Below are 17,338 nucleotides of genomic sequence, written 5' to 3'. Positions count from 1 at the left end.
ATATTAGCCTCATCATTTTTTCCAAATGCCAACAAATATAAACACACCCACACAGTCAAGTCAGACAATCACTGAAACTTCAGACATAACAAGCTCCTTTGAGCACCGTGAACCTGAGCAGTATAATCCCTCCACCGTCTGTGAAGTGACGGATGATGTTTTTATTTTTTATAATAATTCTTACTGTCTTAATTGTTTGCCATCTCTTTGTTTGGAAGGTTGTGGGTTTTTTTATTCCCACCACCACACCACACTAAAGTGAAGTGTATGCTGCCACATATATGTTTGATAATGTCAATCAGAGGATGTGTTTGATGAGCAATTCACAACTAAATTTTTAGATTTTAAAATATCTTTCAGTCTGTGTCAAACACATCAACCACAACTTCCTTTTTTTTTACCTGCAAATACAAGATTTCTTCATGATTCTCTGTAAATCAACCAGAGACAGTCGGTCATTTGGGAGGATTTTATTATCATACAGCATCGATGGTTTCAGCCTTGGAACCAGTTCTTCCAGGAATGTGAGCAAATCTTTCTAGAGACTGAACCGTTGTCACGAGCCTCATTGCTCTGGTTTGGTAATTGTGTGAAAGACATTCAGCATTCCTAGTTTGGCCACTGGGACAGTGTGAGCTTCATTGAACGTGGACTACATAAAGACATAAAGACCAAATGAATGTGGGCTTTTAGATATGCAGGCTAATGTTGGTTTTCAGTTTTATACAGCAACAGCCACGGCCACAGTAACGCAGCAGTCCATGTAAAACGTTTTTTGTTTTTTTTTCTTTTTCAAATAATTTGTCAGTGAGGACTTTTATAACACAGCATGAATTCTAGAATTAAGAATTATTTTCTTTTCAGAAGGAAGTTTAATTAAATCTAAAAAAATACCAAAAAAGTTTATAGCTAAAATAATGGACATTTTTTCACCAAGAATCCCAAACTAATGGAGAGATGCATGAACTATATGTATTTTGTATTTTTTCTTTCATATAAAGTGAGCCTAGTGCCTAATACAAAGTACAATTCCTTGTTATTTTGCATCCAATACTAAAATTATAGTACAGACATTCCTTGTTCATTTATGTGCTAAATACTGTATATATGTGTATATATATATATATATATATATATACACATACATATATATTTAAAAATTAAATCAACAAAATATTTCACACTCTGGAGTACCATAATAGGCCGCGAACCTCCTGTTGAAGACCTCCAGAGGAACTAATAAACTGTTCCAATGAATTGTTTGAATATTTTGATTTCTATTATTTTCAGACATCGTTTATCTGAACAGGAACGCATTGAATATTTAAAATAAAGCCATTCTTCTTCTTCATTATTAATATTTTCTTTTCTTTCATATCACATGGCACCAGTAATAAATAAAACATCTCTCCACTATATGTTGTTTTCTAGCCGTACTCTCTCACGGCGCAGCGGCGCGCACAGTGCCGTGCGCGTTCCCGGTTTACTGCTGCGCACTGAGCGATGGAGAGAGGGAGGGAGGGGGGAGGAGGAGGAAGGCTGCTGATAAAGCGAGAGAAAACGGCAGCGAGCACATACAGTCTGGAGAGAGCAGCTGATGCGACAAGGTAGGAGAGGACAAAAACCCCTTCTCATCCTCAGAGCTCCGGAGCCGGTGCTTTGTTCTCATCGCTGACGTGCTGTAGTGATTGATTTTTGTCCCAGCAACCCTGACCCCTGTCCTCTCTCCCTGTCTGTCCATGTCTGTGTTTGTGTCCGTGCTGCTGCTCCGTGTTTGTTTCCGCAGATGCTGAGCATTACCCTGCTCTGTGTGTGCGCCTTTGGATACGTCTCCGCTCGCTCCGACAGCGGCAATTTTCTGGATGATAAGTGGCTCACGGGGAGATGGGACAGATTCCGGGATGTGAGTAATATGCACGTGTCTTCTTTATTATCCCACGTATACTCTTCCATCCCCCATTTTCTCCCTATGCCCCGGTGTGTTTTTTTTTTCTTCTTCTTCTGTTTTTGGTCATGCGCTGCTCGTTTTCCCCTCGTGTCCACGGGCGACGCGTCACAGGCTCCGTTGTGCGGTTTGTTATCCTTCATCCTGACTCTTGTCTGTAATGAGTGGTCATTGTAAACGCCTCTGAGCAGATACACACACACACGAACATCTCCTGGATGCCCGAGTGGCCTTAGGTCTCCAGCAGCACTGGGCCTGTCTCTACAGGCAGGTACAGTCTGCAGCAGAGAGGCCTGCAGGGTCTGAGTGGTCAGGATTCAGACCAAGGGCAGAATAGAATTGTGTCCTGATACCCAGAGTGTTGATGTACAGCTCATTTAAAAAATAGCCCACATGGTAACTCAGAGAAGTAGAGCAGCTCTGTTATGAACTCACAGACATCCTTGTATCCTGAGGGCACGTTAAGAGGAGGTGTACGGTGTCTCTGTGAGACATAAATGTGTCCCTCCAGGTTGTTTTCACTCTAGGTGACGGGAGTTAGAGGTTGGGTCTGAAAAGTCATGAGTGTCTTTGTCCTAACACCGTCAGCCACCACTGCCATGATGAGTTCAGGTAATGTTTTTGTGGACTTTCATGGAATCTTCCAGACAGTCTTTGATCACGTTGTAGAGTTTCTAGGCTTTGAAGGGTCATGATTTGTTTTGCAGTATTTTAAAGGATAATTTAGTGAGTATAGTGTCTCTGATCGGAGGAGTGTTTAGAGCATCAAAAGTCTGATCCCCCGGTGATGAATTAATATAGTGCATGTTGACTAAAGAAATGGGAGAAACTATTGGTTATCATTATTTTTGGGCACTTATTGTCACAGATTTATAATTCAGAGAATGTTAAAAATGTAGCTTTCCAACTTCCAACCATAAGCAGTCCAACACTTTTACTATTTAGTTAGTGTTGTCACATCCTGGGTGAGGCCATGTGGTGCACACCGCGTGTTATGATATGATTTTTGATCGTGCAAATATGGTGTTGTGTGAAAATGTGGCTGGTCGTACTTTGGTCCAAAGGTAGACACTGTACATCCCAGTACAACAAGTCACAGTTTCCACAGGAGATTTGAGGCAGAAGTGAAACCACAATCTCAGTCACACCTTTTGTCTTGGTTCCTCACGATGTCTGTGTCAACACACAGGGCTAAGAGTAAAGGAATGGTGCAAGAATTCACAACCAACAGAGAAACAAGAGAATAAAAAAGAAATGGACCAGTGTCTGTAGCTGTTTGTTGAGGGATTTGATCTGCTCTCCATCAGTCAATAATCTGAAGTTTCCTTGGCCTTATGTTAAAGGGTATTTGGCAGATTGTCTTTAGGAGTATAGCTTTGTGCTGTTATATACTGTTAAGATATTATAAATTATACATATATTGCATTATATAGCTATAATTCTTTTTTAGTTTTGCTACAACCTTTACATTTCTAGGACCAGACTAACAGTACAGGATGTGTCAGAACACAAAATCAATCTTCAGCTAACTATAGATGCATATGCGTATATGTGATGTTATTCTGACAGATGGCGCCACACAGTGTGGTGAACATGCTGGCCCAGTGTTATCACCTGCTGTGGAAGCTCAACAAAAACTTCTTTCCTAAGAACACTTTGCACAAATATAGTTGTGTGATGTGTAAAATACATCGTGGTTACTGCTCACAATTACAGGTTAACAATTACGTTGTTTTTTAAGACCATCGTTCTTTTCATTTTGACATCGGAGAGGTTAACAATTACGTTGTTTTTTTTAAAGACCATCGTTCTTTTCATTTTGACATGGATGTAGTTGGTCGAGTGCTATAACAACATCAATTCATCAGATAAGGGACTGTTTGAAACAAGTGGCTCTGAGCTTGAGTTACGGCGTTGCTTTTGTACTCGCGTGAAGTCTGATGCAAACTACTGGCAATGATTTCACGATGTGAGTCAAAGCGGTTTGTAATTTGATTATTTGTTGGAGAGTTAAAGCAGAAATCTTAGAACGTGGGATGGAAGTGAAAGACTTCATTAATATGGAAGACTTTGAATCTATCCCAGAGCACCGCACTACTCATCTGCTGTTTCTGTGTAAAAACTGGCAACAAAGTGATTTAAGTTTAGCATGTCCAGCCTGAAGGCTGCTGTTGCTTTCATCTTTCATCTAAAAGCCATAAGTGGGTCTCCTGCTAAGTGCCCTAGCTTCAATCTTGGCCACTGAGTTTTGTCAGGTTAGGTTGGACCTTGACTTGTCTACGCCACTAGGGGACTTACCCTCTCTTCCTCTTCTCTTTCTTTCTACTATTCCCTCCTCTCCTCTCCTCTTTTCTCACCTCTCTCTGTCTTTGTGTTTTCACCCTGCTTATCTGCTCTGTGGTGTTTGTGTTATGGAGGGTAAACGACGTCGGTGAGGTAGAGAGCTTCAGGCCTTTTCCACTTCAGTGTGGATTTGTGTGTCGGTGCATGCATGCATGCATGTGGCAAGCTTGAGCAAGACAAAGCGAGTACAGTGAAAAACATGCACATATTTCTTACGTTAGAGGGGAGACCACAAGGAGCCAGGAAGGGGAAGGAAAACATTAAGACACAGGAGGATGGAGAAAAAGCAAAATTGGTGAAAAGCCCAAGCCAGTGTGGGAAAAGTGAGTGACAGAAACGTTATTTTCACGGGGGACACATTTCCGAGGACATGCAGCCTCACAGTGGCAAATTAGGACATTAACCAACCAAGCTGATTGCATGTTACAGTGTGTGTATGAACACACTGGGAGAGAAGTCTGTCATTACTAGGACGGAGGGAGAGCAACAGAGGTGGAAAGAGATGGGGAGATAAATTGAAATGTGTTTATTTTTAGCACACTCTCGAGGGCCATTAGACCTATTGTTGAGAGGTAGGCTTTTCAGGGAGTTTTTGGAAAATTGAAGGCTGGTTGGCTGTGCAGTGAAGTGTGTATCTGGTTATTAGATGTCTTGCACTGCCGACAGACTGGGTTTGTTTTTCAGAAAACGTGTGCTTCTGTGTGTTGATTCCATTACAGATTCTCCAAAACGTTTGTTTATTACCGTCCTACAAAACATGACCCCGTAACGAACTCTCCAAATAACTGTTACTCGGTCTTGCAGTGGTGTGGAAACAGTCCTGGAACAGAACCAACACCATTTAGCTTTCAGCGTTGGTTAGCTTTGAATTCACGTCCAATAAGACATTTAGACTGCTAGATTTAGGGGAAGATTTATGGTCAGCAATGAAAAAATAATTAAAGCTCAGAAAAGCAACGCTTGACCCTTTGACCTCATGGAACAGGTGTGTCAAACTCAAATTCACAGTCGGCCAAAATTATAAACTGGGACGAAGTTGTGGGTCAAACTTAATATTTATTAAAAGTTTTTGGCAATTGTTTATGTTTTCTCTTCTCTCCAGATATGTAATGTAGAATTAGTCATATGGAAATAAACTTTAGTTTTGTGTTGACTCTAGAACAACCAAAGCTCAATATTATAAACATGGGAAATTAAATTCAAAATAAAACACACATCAGTGATTTTTGTTATGTCTCTATCTGTAGCCTTTTGAATTCCTTTTGAATGTTTTCACAGGTCAACCTATATAGTGGCGGGCCAACTCTTGTACACTTCTGAACTCTTGGGCCAAATATAATAACACCTTGGGCCAGATTTGGCCCCCAGGCCAGAGTTTGACCCGTGTGTTATAGATCATCACAGAAGCAGAGCTACAGGGACATGCAGACAGTCAAAGCCTCTGGTTTAGACATAAAGGTCATGTCACATTTAGCAACAATCTAACATGACTTTATTAGGTGTTAAGGCTACATACGGCATGAGTAAACAGCCGCAGTAATTCTTCACGTCTTTAGAGCACACTGACTGGCTGAACTCTAGATTATTTTAAAGGTATTCAATACACCAAACAATACAGTGACGTTCACAGTTTGCCACATCATTTGATGACCTCTCTGTGCCCTTGAGAAATGTGCCTGTCATCCAGAGAGAGAGAGCCGTCCAATCAGGCTAGAAACCTTTTATCCGAGAATAAAGGTGATCTCTCAGATCATCTTCGTTTGATTTGCAGCGTCTCTCTTTTTGAAGGCAGCCCAGCCCGTGCCAGCGCGAGAATGACTCATCTCTGCTCAGTGCATGTGGTTTTTGCACCACTGAACTTTAAAGTGTGTGTTCATCTCAGTAATGAGGGGTTTGTGCGGTGTGACCTTTTTCGCCCTCTTCATTATATGGACGCAGCCTGATGGTATCTCACGCCCACATTCGTGGTCATGTGTGGACAACAGCTTCTGTGGTTGGTGCCTCTGTGTCACCGACACATTCGTTTTGTCAATGCTTGATCGAGTGGTAGATTTCTATTAGGGAAGTCGTCGTTCAACAGATTAATAAGCCAGTGGAGCTGTAGCTCATGTTGTCTGTTCTCTAACTTTGAGTCTCTTTCAAAGTCACCGACCAATCACTTCAGGTTTTTGATTTATGTGTTGTTTCATCCAGGGCTGGTGAAAAGCTGGCTGCAACAGATCAAGGAGAGACTGTGCAAAAAAAAAAAAAACCACAAAGGGAATCTTTTTTAAGAAGAACACAACAGTTACAGCTAGTTTGACTAAGAATGATTACAGCACGTCATCCCAGCCTCCGCCTTCCATTATTAGTCCATATTAATTTCACAATAAAACAACACTATCTTACACTGTTAATCAGTTGTTATGCAGTATAACTACTGAGGCTCTCTTGAGGAACGGGCTTTAGGATGGTTTGAGCAGGGTCTGCAGCTCCGGTTTGAGACGGCACAGGGTGGCCAATCAGATTACGGGGGTGGGGTGGCACGTGCCACCCCATGCCACCCTGGAAGCCCCGCCAGTGGATAGCGGGTGAGTTAAACCTGAGTGTTCTGGCCTGTGTGTGGACAGATGAATGTGCTTTGACATATTAACTGGTATGAGGTTTAATCAGACTGTGTTCTAATAAGAGCAGGGAACGCTCCCTGCTGCAAATGTACGCCTTCTATATTTAGACACTGTGAGCCATTGATCCTCCAGACAGGGTATAACAACAAGTGTTCTAACAGTGCATGAAAGGCTTGATGTATGCACTGAACGTTATACTTAGCACGTGGGGTTTTTGAGGTACTATCCTGAGGCTGATATTGGAACTCATTCAGATTGAACACACCTGTGTTTAAAGTTTTTTTTTTGCAATCGCAGAATAAAAACCTTACACTGTCACTAATGAAATTTCCAATACAATGCAAATTTAATACAGTACAAGAGGGAAGCAGTAGCACACACAGACCCATCTTCCCCACTCATCTACCTTATGTTGACAGTACACATGCATGCTCCTGTGTGTTGTTTTTGTTGTGTGCGTGACGTATTTTTTACTCCAAAGGTTTTCTAAAAAAATTTCACTTAGAAGTTCTCATCTTAACTCAACTTCTATTTCGTTCTATGTCCCTGTAATGCTTTCTACTAAAGGAAGTGGAGGTTTGTCTGACTGCTTTATAATCCACTTACTGCCAATCTGTGTAATTAGTAAACAGTATGACTGTAATTTCTCCTGGTGTTTCAGGAGCCCGGAACGTGGGCCACGTCAAAGGCCTTCGATCAAGGTGGGTAATGATAAGAAATTGAAATCAAATCAAATGATGTTTCACCTGTTTTAATTCTCCATTCATTTAGTAGGAGAGAGAAACTCCAGTCACATCAGGACATGAACATATACACTTAGTCACACTTACTAATAACTTTATCCTCAACACACATAATAACACATTGGTGAAACAATAACACAAGCTTAGTGCGTTGGTATGATGGAGGCAGGATAATCCTCCAAAGCTGTTCTGGGATTACTGTAAGGTTCTTTAGAGAGGAGGTCACTGACGAACTGCACTGAGATCAGACGTTGGTTTTAGCTGGTGCTGGTGGATGTCGCTCTGAACGCTGCAGAGACGCAGACGTGTAGCCTCAGTCATTACAAAGTGCTATCACACAATCGGGTTCAGACATGGTTCTGAAACGTACCACAAAGTGACAAAACATATGAGTCTGTGAGGGCGAATCTGATTCCAGATCAGTTTGAGATTGACATTGAGTGCAGTGTGATGTAAGAAGTGAGAAGCCTCCGTCACCAGGCCCATCTGTTTTTAGCTGTAAGGACATTTAGTGGCTTTAAGACTTCGGTGATGAGCGTGAGAGAAACATGGTCCGTTACAGGAGCTGTAGGAGACAGACGCTAAATTAACACACACCATCAAAAACCTCTGCGTTTACCTCAGATCTTAAGACATAAAAGGATGTGTGTATGATGCAGGCTACCAGAGAAGAAGGTGGAAATTTGATCCCAGGGTACTGGCTCAAAGGCTCCGTCTTTCAAGAAAGTTCAAACAGAAAGTCTGGGTTTTACCTGTCCTCACCTGTACAGTTCACAGACCTAATGACTGCTTCATGTTCTCAGGCCTTGATCCTGCCAAGGACCCCTGTCTGAAAATCAAATGCAGTCGTCACAAGGTGTGTGTGACTGAGGATTACAAGACGGCCACATGTGTGAGCAAAAGGAGAGTTAGGTAAGAGGACGCTCACTTTCACGCAAACATCCTCGCACCCGCAGCCAGGCTGCAAACAGGGTTCTCAATATTCCTGGGGGGAATATTGAGACCCGAAATGCCTGAAGGAGCGGCACCGAAGACGATACCATCTCTGAACAGACTGGAACACCCAAAATGCCTGAAGGAGCGGCACCGAAGACCATATAAATAGCATTACCTTATGTGATAACAATAATAGGTGCAACGTCTACATTCTCAATTTATTCCTATAGCACTGTGCTATACTTTGTACTGTACTTCTAAATGTCCTCACTGTGGGATGAATTAGGAACTTCTGAATTAATCTTATTTTTTAAAAACACCGTATACAGTACTGTTACACACGTCGTGTAAATGTCTTCAGCTCACACGTGTATTAGTATTGTAATATATATATATACGTGTCTCTTGATTACTGCAGTTTTTCTACCAAGCTCAGTGTAGCTGCTGAGGGTAATGATATTGTCAACCACCCTGACCTCATTTCCTGCTCTCAGCACCAGTCCAGTTATAACTGCACTGTGAGCAGGTCAGAAAATAATTCCAAACAAATCCTTGTCTCGTTTTCAAATTCAAGGTTGAAGCTTTGGATGAAATACAAACTCGGTGCTTCGAAAAAAAAAAAAAAAGAATGAACGATGTGTCATTTTACAGACGGTGAGAGATTTACTGTCTCTATTCATGTCAATGTCTGTCCTAGTTTTAAAGACCCCACTGTGGACCACAGCCCAGGCTCGAAGTGCAAACCCTGCCCTGTGGTCCATCCCTCCCCTGTCTGTGGAACCGATGGCCACACGTACTCCACCAAGGTGTTTACACAAACACACACAATCACAGCGACTGTTACAACAAATAAAACCCAAGTTACTATTTCATTTCCTGTTATCGAAGCTCACTTCCTTCTTTTACTTCCACATTCTGTCTCATTCTGCCTGTCTGTGGTCAGTGTAAGCTGGAGTATCAGGCATGCATCACAGAGAAGAAGATCGCGGTGAAGTGCTCAGGCATGTGTCCCTGCACCTCAGTCCCTGAACAAAGCTCTGCAGAGGACAAAGGTACGCATTTCTACACAGAAAAAAAAACAGCAAATCCTTCTGAGCAGAAGAGTACGTTTGAAATTCAAAAATATTAATTGCAGTCATTACATAATCAAATTTAGATTTATATCTGTACATATTAAAATTCTTTAGAATTGAAACTGTGTCCATGGAGAGCTTAAACAGCAGTGGGAGAATATAAGTTCAAATGTTTTGTTGAGACAAGACCACTACAGATATAAATATAAAGAATTAAATAAAAACTGAAAGAACTGCAGGTGTCCTCTGTGGAAGCTGGCTGATCTCTTCAGTTAGAATTCTAGAGAAAAGCCATTAATGTTCGTTTGTGTTTCATTGATCATCAGTGCTTTAATTCTCAGTGTGCAGTGAGTCAGACCTGAAGGAGGTGGTGGGTCGTCTGAGAGACTGGTTCAGAGTGCTGCACGAGAACAGCAACCACAAGAGAGTGAAGTTCCAGAAGCCCGAGAAGAGCAGTGAGTCAGACTTTCATTATCCTGGATCAAATCACACTGTTGTGCCTGACCTGACCCTCCCCTCTCGTCCCCTCCTCACCCCCTGCACCTGTTCTTTTGCTGTAGAGTTTGAGGTTGGGGCTTCACCTACTTGTAAGGAGCCGCTGGGCTGGATGTTCTCCCGCTTGGACACAAACTTCGACCTCCTGCTGGAGCAGGCTGAGATCAAGAGCCTGTACCTGGACAGGAACGAGCCGTGCTCCGATGCCTTCTTTAAATCCTGTGACACACATGCAGACAGAGTCGTAACCAGCTCTGAATGGTGCACATGCTTCCAGAGCTATACAGGTAAGGTATCTGCATATTTGTTTATTTGTATATGTATTCACAATGATATTCAGTTCAAGTTTTTGGAAATATTTACCGTTATCCGTACGTTAAAAACATCGCTGGAGCCAATCCCAGCTGTAAACAGCAGAGGGCGGGGTAGACCCTGGGCAGTTCATTAGCCCACTGCATGTTTCCTCCTCCAGTCCAAAGACATTAGGACAGAGTTGTTTATCAACATGAGGTCCTGTGATGGACTGCAGAACTGTACAGGTTGTTCAGTACCTGGCCAGATAACTGCTGGGACCAGGTCCAGCGCCCCCACGAGGCTGAAAAGGATTAGGTGCACAGTTTCAAAACAATCTGTCGATATAATCTTAAAATGTAATCTACCATCTGGTGTATGGTAAAATACCAACTGTGCCAAACATACAGTCACGTGTTTTACATAGATCAGATGGATGCTCTGGAGCTAGCCAGCTACATTTGATCTTCTTGCTTTAAAAAGACCATGAATATGTTTAGAAATGAACCCCCAGGAGGCAGAGAGTGGTGTATTTTAAAGTAAAAGAGAGGGCGGCCATCTTGGAAAGGCCTTGCCTTTATAGTTCAGGCAGACAGGTGAGGTGGATTCCCCCCAACGAGGTGGGAGGGAACCAGCAGGGAACACCTGGGAAGGGTGGAGTGGAGGGAAGGCAGCAGGAACACAACATGGCCGAGGGCCATCACAGCATGTACTGTAGATATTCTATATTTCTGACTGTTTCTGACCCAGTATTTCTAATTTTAGGCGCAGCACTGAAAGGTTTGCTTTTATTGTGAATTAATTTGTCAATTAAAAAAAAGTCCCTGTCTATACATATATGAATCCCTAAAACAGTGCATTTTTAAAGATCAAAAAATTCTTCTTTTTTTTCCAGATTCGCCTTGTAAAGCTGAGCTGTCCAGTATTAACAAGAAGCAAGCAGGGAAGAAGCTCCTTGGTAGGATGGACACACACTGTTTTCTCTCTCTCTCTCCTTATATATATGCTTCACGTTTACAGCGGTAAAGTTCTTAAAGCTATTCCCTGCTAATGTGCTTTAGCATACAGTATGTTAGCTTTTAGCTGACAATCTTCTGAACGTTTGAATGTAGAAAACGTACTTTGCGTAGCAGCGGTCAATAACATCTATTAAGTACACGGGGGGGGGTGCTAAGCTGTTACCTTCATTGTGCTTTGCTAGCTAAGTTGCTAACTGCTCCCTTGTCAAACATAAACAGAACAAATTAAGGGTTGAAAGAAAGGGGATGTGATCCTCACCTGTCATAGTAATATGGTCCATATTCACACTCTAAATAAATATGCTCGTCCTCTGAGCCACAGCAGCTGCAGCTGTAGTTGGACTAAACCACGTGTAAATCTGACTGTGCTCTGTGTTGTGGCTCGCCTGCGTAGGCCAGTATCTGCCGTCCTGTGATGAGGAAGGCTACTACAGAACTCATCAGTGTCACAGCAGCAGCGGTCAGTGCTGGTGTGTGGATCGCTACGGCAATGAGGTGACCGGTTCACGCACCCACGGCCCAGCAGACTGCGGTGAGTAGAGCACTGACGTGGAGGAAAGATGAGTTTTTCTGGTTTTGGTTCTAAAAGATCAAGATATTTACTCTCAGGTGTGTTTACCAAACGAAACTGTTGTGTGTTTCATGTTGCTAAATTCACTTTACAAACATCACATTGGTGTTGACCCTTTAATTAACCAAAAAAGCAAATATTTGCGGTGTAATTTGTCGTTTAAAATCCGCCCACTAGGAGTGGTTGTGGAATCTTCTGGAGACTTCGGTAGTGGAGACCTGCTCCTCGCTGACGACGATGAAGACGCATTTGTCCTCAACGACCAAGAACAGATGGATGATGAGGACGCTGAAGATGAAGACGATGACGACGGCAACGATGAATATCTGTCATAACTTTTTTTTTTTTTAGAAAAAAGAGAAAAAGAAAGAAAACCTTTTTCATCAAAATGCACGTTTCTAGGTGACTCCCCAGGCAGATACTTAATTAAACTAACGACCCATGGACTACTTTCTGTGTATTGTTTGTTCATATGTTTCAATAGAAAAGAAATCTCATGCAAAGATCAATAGGTTTCCTCTGTGTAGGTGTACATTTGATTGAACAACGACACTTGTTCATCTTTGAGACAACCAGAAAAACTATAAAGTGAACTGCACTGCGTTTGGATTTGAATTTGGACACGTTGAAAAGGCTCTCCTTTCATCGGACATTTGATGTCTTCTAGTGTGTCTTGTCTAGTGCGGCGCTCAAATGTGAGTGAGTCGGTGCCCGAGGGTAAATGTTTAAGAGATTTCCTGTACTTCATTCCATAATTACTCTGAGAAATCCCTCACATCGTCAACCAAACGTTCCTGTGTATAGTTGGGATTTCACTGATGCAAACAAGATAACGTTGTACTTTTTTAAGGTTTCTTTTGCTCTTGAGTTGTAACTGTGACAGTAACTGTGAGGTAACACATGACTTTGACTCGCTTCATATGGAGAGAAAGAGGAAAATCTGTTGTGTGGCTTAGGAAATAACGAGGCGCAAATCAAGTGAAATCATCCGAAAGACTGGGCGACACGTGAAGACGATTACTGCCTGGTTCGTCGTTGTTATGGGGCGAGGGTGTTATTAGTGTCTATTTTTCTAATCCAGGGTTGAATACAGGAGATGAAACTGATTTGTTGCTGTGCATTTATACCGTAGAATTGATGGCTAAACCTTTGTTGAAGACCAAAACAGAAGGGTGAAAAAAAAAAAAAGAAAATCCCCTTCAGCGTTTCCAGTTGAAACTACACCTGTAGGCCGTGATGAAAACGTGCCGGGGATGTGGTGGAGAAGGCACAGACACAAAGCTCTGGACTTAATGGGATTGAAGCACACAATACCAGAGCAAATCACCCGCACAGGAATCAAACCGCAGAGTGATGCAGACCTGATGATGATGTCTCCATAGGGATAAAGGGTAGAGGGTTAGGGTGTGCCTTGGGCCGGTCAGGACAGATGGCAGTAATAGTTAGTAAAGCATGCTTACCTTACTGACTTAAGCTCTTAATTATGCTCAATAAGTGTGGCTTCACTGTCAAGCTCAGACACTTTTGGTATGGCTTATTACTTTGGACGCTTCAGTCATGTTGTTATCCCTAGGCCAACTTTTCAGAATCCCTCTGTTGTTTTATAGATAGCAGGAAGGTAAAGATACATTATAGCAACGACCTGACATTTAGTCACTACTGGATTTACACTTTTTTTTTTGTTTTATTGTATCCCAGACTAGAGAAAGCTTTGGTAAATACGTCTCCATCTGGGGGGGAAATATCATCATCTTATTGTGTTTTTTTGCAGTTACATTTTTTTTAATGGCTAGATTTGACTTGATCTGTTACTTCTAGTGTATATCTGCCAGGGATGAAAACTTCAAACGAGATTACCCAGATATGTGTGTTCTTGCTAAGTGTCGTGACTGCAGACGTGGGACATGCTGTGCTATAGTTTCATTTATTATTCTGCTGTCTGGCTGTGTTTTCATTTGAAAGTTATGTTGTATCATTAGCTATAAAGTGCCATTCAAAAGCCCAATAGTCCTTTATTATTGTTATAATAATAATAGTAACAATAATAATAATAATAATAATAATTATTATTATTATTATTACTACTGTTATTATTTTTTAGCTTGCTTCTTTTTTATTGGATTTTATCCCCTTTTCACAGTGACAATAGGAGAGGCGAGTCTTTATCTGTGCTGTTTTCTAGGTGTGATGACATCATCATAACGACCTCAGACACTGTAGCCACTCTCAACCAATCCCACACTGTCGTCACAGCTCTGGTATTGTTTAAAGGTGCATTTTTAAAGTGTATGTATGATTTGCTGAAAATAAAACTATATTGACCAATGTTAGCCGTGCAGCGTGGCTTGATTTGATGGCGTACGTATTAGCGGACGTACGAATGGATTATTTGGCGACAACTTGACTTGAAATTTGACCTGATTTTTGTGGATAAACTTTTTTTTTTAAATTTGGACATTCAAACTGATTTTTTTCACCATTTTCTACCTTTGGTGGACCCATTTTCCAATGACTAAATAATCCATCTGTTACTGCTATGGAAGTGGGCGGGGCTGGTGTCAATCCCAGCAGTCACCGGGTGAAGCAGGGTCGACCATGGACAGTTCCTCAGTTCATAACAGTTAAGCCACTCAACAGGAACAATCATCAGACTCAAAGCTGTAGCCAAAGTAGTGACACAATGACATAACCGTGCATGTTTTGGGACCACGCCCCACACAGGAAGACACATGCAGAAAAAAAGGCTTTTGATTGAACCAGCAGCCTTTGCTACCGTAAATTAATTAGCAGTAATCAGTCATAATCAGTGTTAAGTATACACAAGTATTTTTGCCTGGCTGGAGTAAAAAGAGAACAGTAGCTCTGAGAGTGGTGAGGAGTGACGAACTCTGCCGCTCCGACAAGAGAGTTGTGTGCCAGAGCATTACTGCATTATGCAGGAGAAAAGGTGAATATTTTATGAGTCACCGTCAGACCCATCTAAGCAGCAAACACGCCAGCTCATACACAAACATAAGCACCGATATGAGTGTTTCTAAAACATATGATGAGCAGAAATAATAATAAACACTGCAAAGAAACTGGTAGAAAAGTTTGTTTGTGCTCCTCTCAGTCACAGTTACGTTACGTCTGAAGGAACTTCCACGCTGTGTGTTCTGGCACTGAGGCCTGTCTGCACATCCAAAGGAAGGAAACAGTAAAATCTCCACCCCATGTGCTGACCATGAGAGAACTGTGGAGTGATAATATCTTGTTGGCTAATTTCCACACCGTAGAGCCCGCTGTTGGAACCACACCAACAATAAAAAGTGATCTGACAGCATACAGGGAGTCAGAATGACTGAGTGCTGATGGGAAAAAGCAATTACAGGAAGCACATTTGATGTTGGGAAATCAGGTTTCTTGGACAAACAGCACTCTGTGACGCAAGGTTGTTTTTTTATATACCGTATATCACTTTCCACACTCTGGAGGCATGATGGGTAATCTCTGCCCCGTGTGCCCACGTCATACTTACATGACGTCTCAACATATTGATAATTTGTGGAAGAAGTATCGACTGTTGACTGTTGTCTGTGGTCGCGTCCTGTTTATGGGCCCAGTGTAAGTACCGCTAAAAAGTTCTGAGCTAAGCGTCCAGTGTAAGCTGCTGAGAAGGCACTGTGGCTCATCTTGATGGTTCAGTCACTGCTGCTCAATACACATGCATGATCCCACAAACACACGTTGTAAGCTCACGTTACACGCCCCAACAGCGTAACACAAAGAACGTCTGAGGCTGCACTGGTTTTATGACTCAGGACTATTTACTGTAACTGTTCATAATTAGATATTTTTAGCGACCCCTTGTGTGCTTCTAGAGATAAGAACAATAATCACCAGGGCAATTGAGTGAACTAAATTGCAGCAGGCATTTCCTCCAGTTCTGGCTCTTTTCTATGTAAATCTTTACCTGTAATCATAAAGACCACAGTCGTGTTGATTCAAGTGGTAAAAAGAGAGAAAATTACAGCTCATATTTCCTGCTACCCATCCAGGGAGCTTTTAGCTGAAACTTGTTTCCCAGTATTTTAGTGCAAAGATAGAAGGGTTCCTGGAGGGATTAGTGGTCTGTGAGGACCACAGAAATCACTTAGGTGTGACTCTCGACCAACAATCGAAGCATTTTCCTCTAGATTTCTGTTTTTTATTGAGGCAGGGAGCCGTAGGCAGAGAGTGCTCTCCCATCGATAACCTCTGCTTAATGCCTTGATTGTTGCCTGCTCAATAGTGGATTGGGAAGAAACTGGAGAGAAAAAAAAAGGAAAGTCTTCTGTACTCACTGAGAATTCACTCATCACATGGGGAAACCAATTTCTGGTTGAATACTTGTACCTCCATGGTTAATTTAAACTTGAAAATACAGGACAATACATGTCTGTGAACTCTGAACAGTTCACCAGTCGATCACATGGCTACAAATGGAGACCAGGAACAACACTCTATACACATCTATACCTATGCTTGATATGGAGTACCTAACACTGCATGTTTTTGGAGCGTGAAAGGGGATCAGGAGGAGATGCACACTCAGACCTACAACAAGGCTGGCTTTCTTTAATTGTAAAGTGTAAATAAAATGCAACTCCAAAGTCTACCTATGAGCACCGCGTTTTCACAAATGTTTTTAAGCTGTTGTTCCATGTCTGCTTGAATGAATCACAGTGAGAAACACAGGGTCAACAGGCTGTATTCAATCAGAATCCTCGGGTTGCTGTTTCTGTAATGTAATTTTTATGGGTTCCTTCTTCAGATTTTAACAAGAGCAGTAATCCTTGTGTTCACTACGTCGACCCTCAATCCTTCAACTATCAAAATTTACATTATTTCCTAACATAATTTACCCATAATTTAGCCTAAACATTCAAAATAATAGTAAAAACAACGTGGTTGAGAAGACTGCTCGATGAAGGACGTCGTCATTAGTTGAAAGAAAGTGAGCTAATATTGCCATCTGGTGGTTCAAATACAAATATACAGCTCGATATTCGGAGACGTTTGATTTTGTTTAAATGTTTGTAGTAGTTTTGGTTTCTTTTCTTCTTTCTTTACACAAAGCTGTACAAATCTGAATTGAAAAACAGTACTACCTTTTAGCACTTTAAATGTTTGCAAAAGCATCAGGTTTTTTCTGTTATGACGTGACGTCACCTGATATATCTTTTAGGTAAATGACGACCTCGACATTTACACGGAAGAGGAGGTTCATTTGCTCCCTCTATCGATAAGAATTTGGAAGTACATACGTTAGACCACAGAAATCCAAAGCAGACAAGG

General features: G+C 41.8%; 1 protein-coding gene and 1 long non-coding RNA gene across 3 annotated transcripts; one reads left to right on the top strand and one right to left on the bottom strand.

Annotated features, from left to right (window-relative positions):
- Positions 1-1,496: 1,496 nt before the first annotated feature.
- Positions 1,497-14,348, top strand: spock3 (SPARC (osteonectin), cwcv and kazal like domains proteoglycan 3). 2 transcript variants are annotated; one of them, XM_008317110.3, is made up of 12 exons: positions 1,497-1,607; positions 1,787-1,903; positions 7,462-7,470; positions 7,556-7,595; positions 8,441-8,549; positions 9,271-9,379; positions 9,517-9,625; positions 9,988-10,101; positions 10,207-10,428; positions 11,328-11,390; positions 11,846-11,983; positions 12,200-14,348. In XM_008317110.3, the coding sequence occupies exons 2-12, from the start codon at positions 1,787-1,789 to the stop codon at positions 12,355-12,357; spliced, it is 1,188 nt and encodes a 395-aa protein (XP_008315332.1). In that variant the 5' UTR covers positions 1,497-1,607; the 3' UTR covers positions 12,358-14,348. The 2 variants fall into 2 exon arrangements, with proteins under 2 accessions (XP_008315332.1, XP_008315333.1); XM_008317111.3 differs by lacking the exon at positions 7,462-7,470.
- Positions 7,630-8,485, bottom strand: LOC112487473 (uncharacterized). Its single transcript, XR_003050572.1, has 2 exons — positions 8,400-8,485; positions 7,630-8,202 (listed from the first exon to the last, which is right to left on the bottom strand). It is a non-coding gene; the product is annotated as an uncharacterized LOC112487473 (long non-coding RNA).
- Positions 14,349-17,338: the final 2,990 nt, after the last annotated feature.

This window comes from Cynoglossus semilaevis, chromosome 9, assembly GCF_000523025.1.
Source record: "Cynoglossus semilaevis isolate Cse_v1.0 chromosome 9, Cse_v1.0, whole genome shotgun sequence".
In the NCBI taxonomy this organism is placed as follows: Eukaryota; Metazoa; Chordata; class Actinopteri; order Pleuronectiformes; family Cynoglossidae; genus Cynoglossus; species Cynoglossus semilaevis.
The sequence above is the reverse complement of the archived record's forward strand: the minus strand, read 5'-3'. Positions and strand labels throughout refer to the sequence as shown.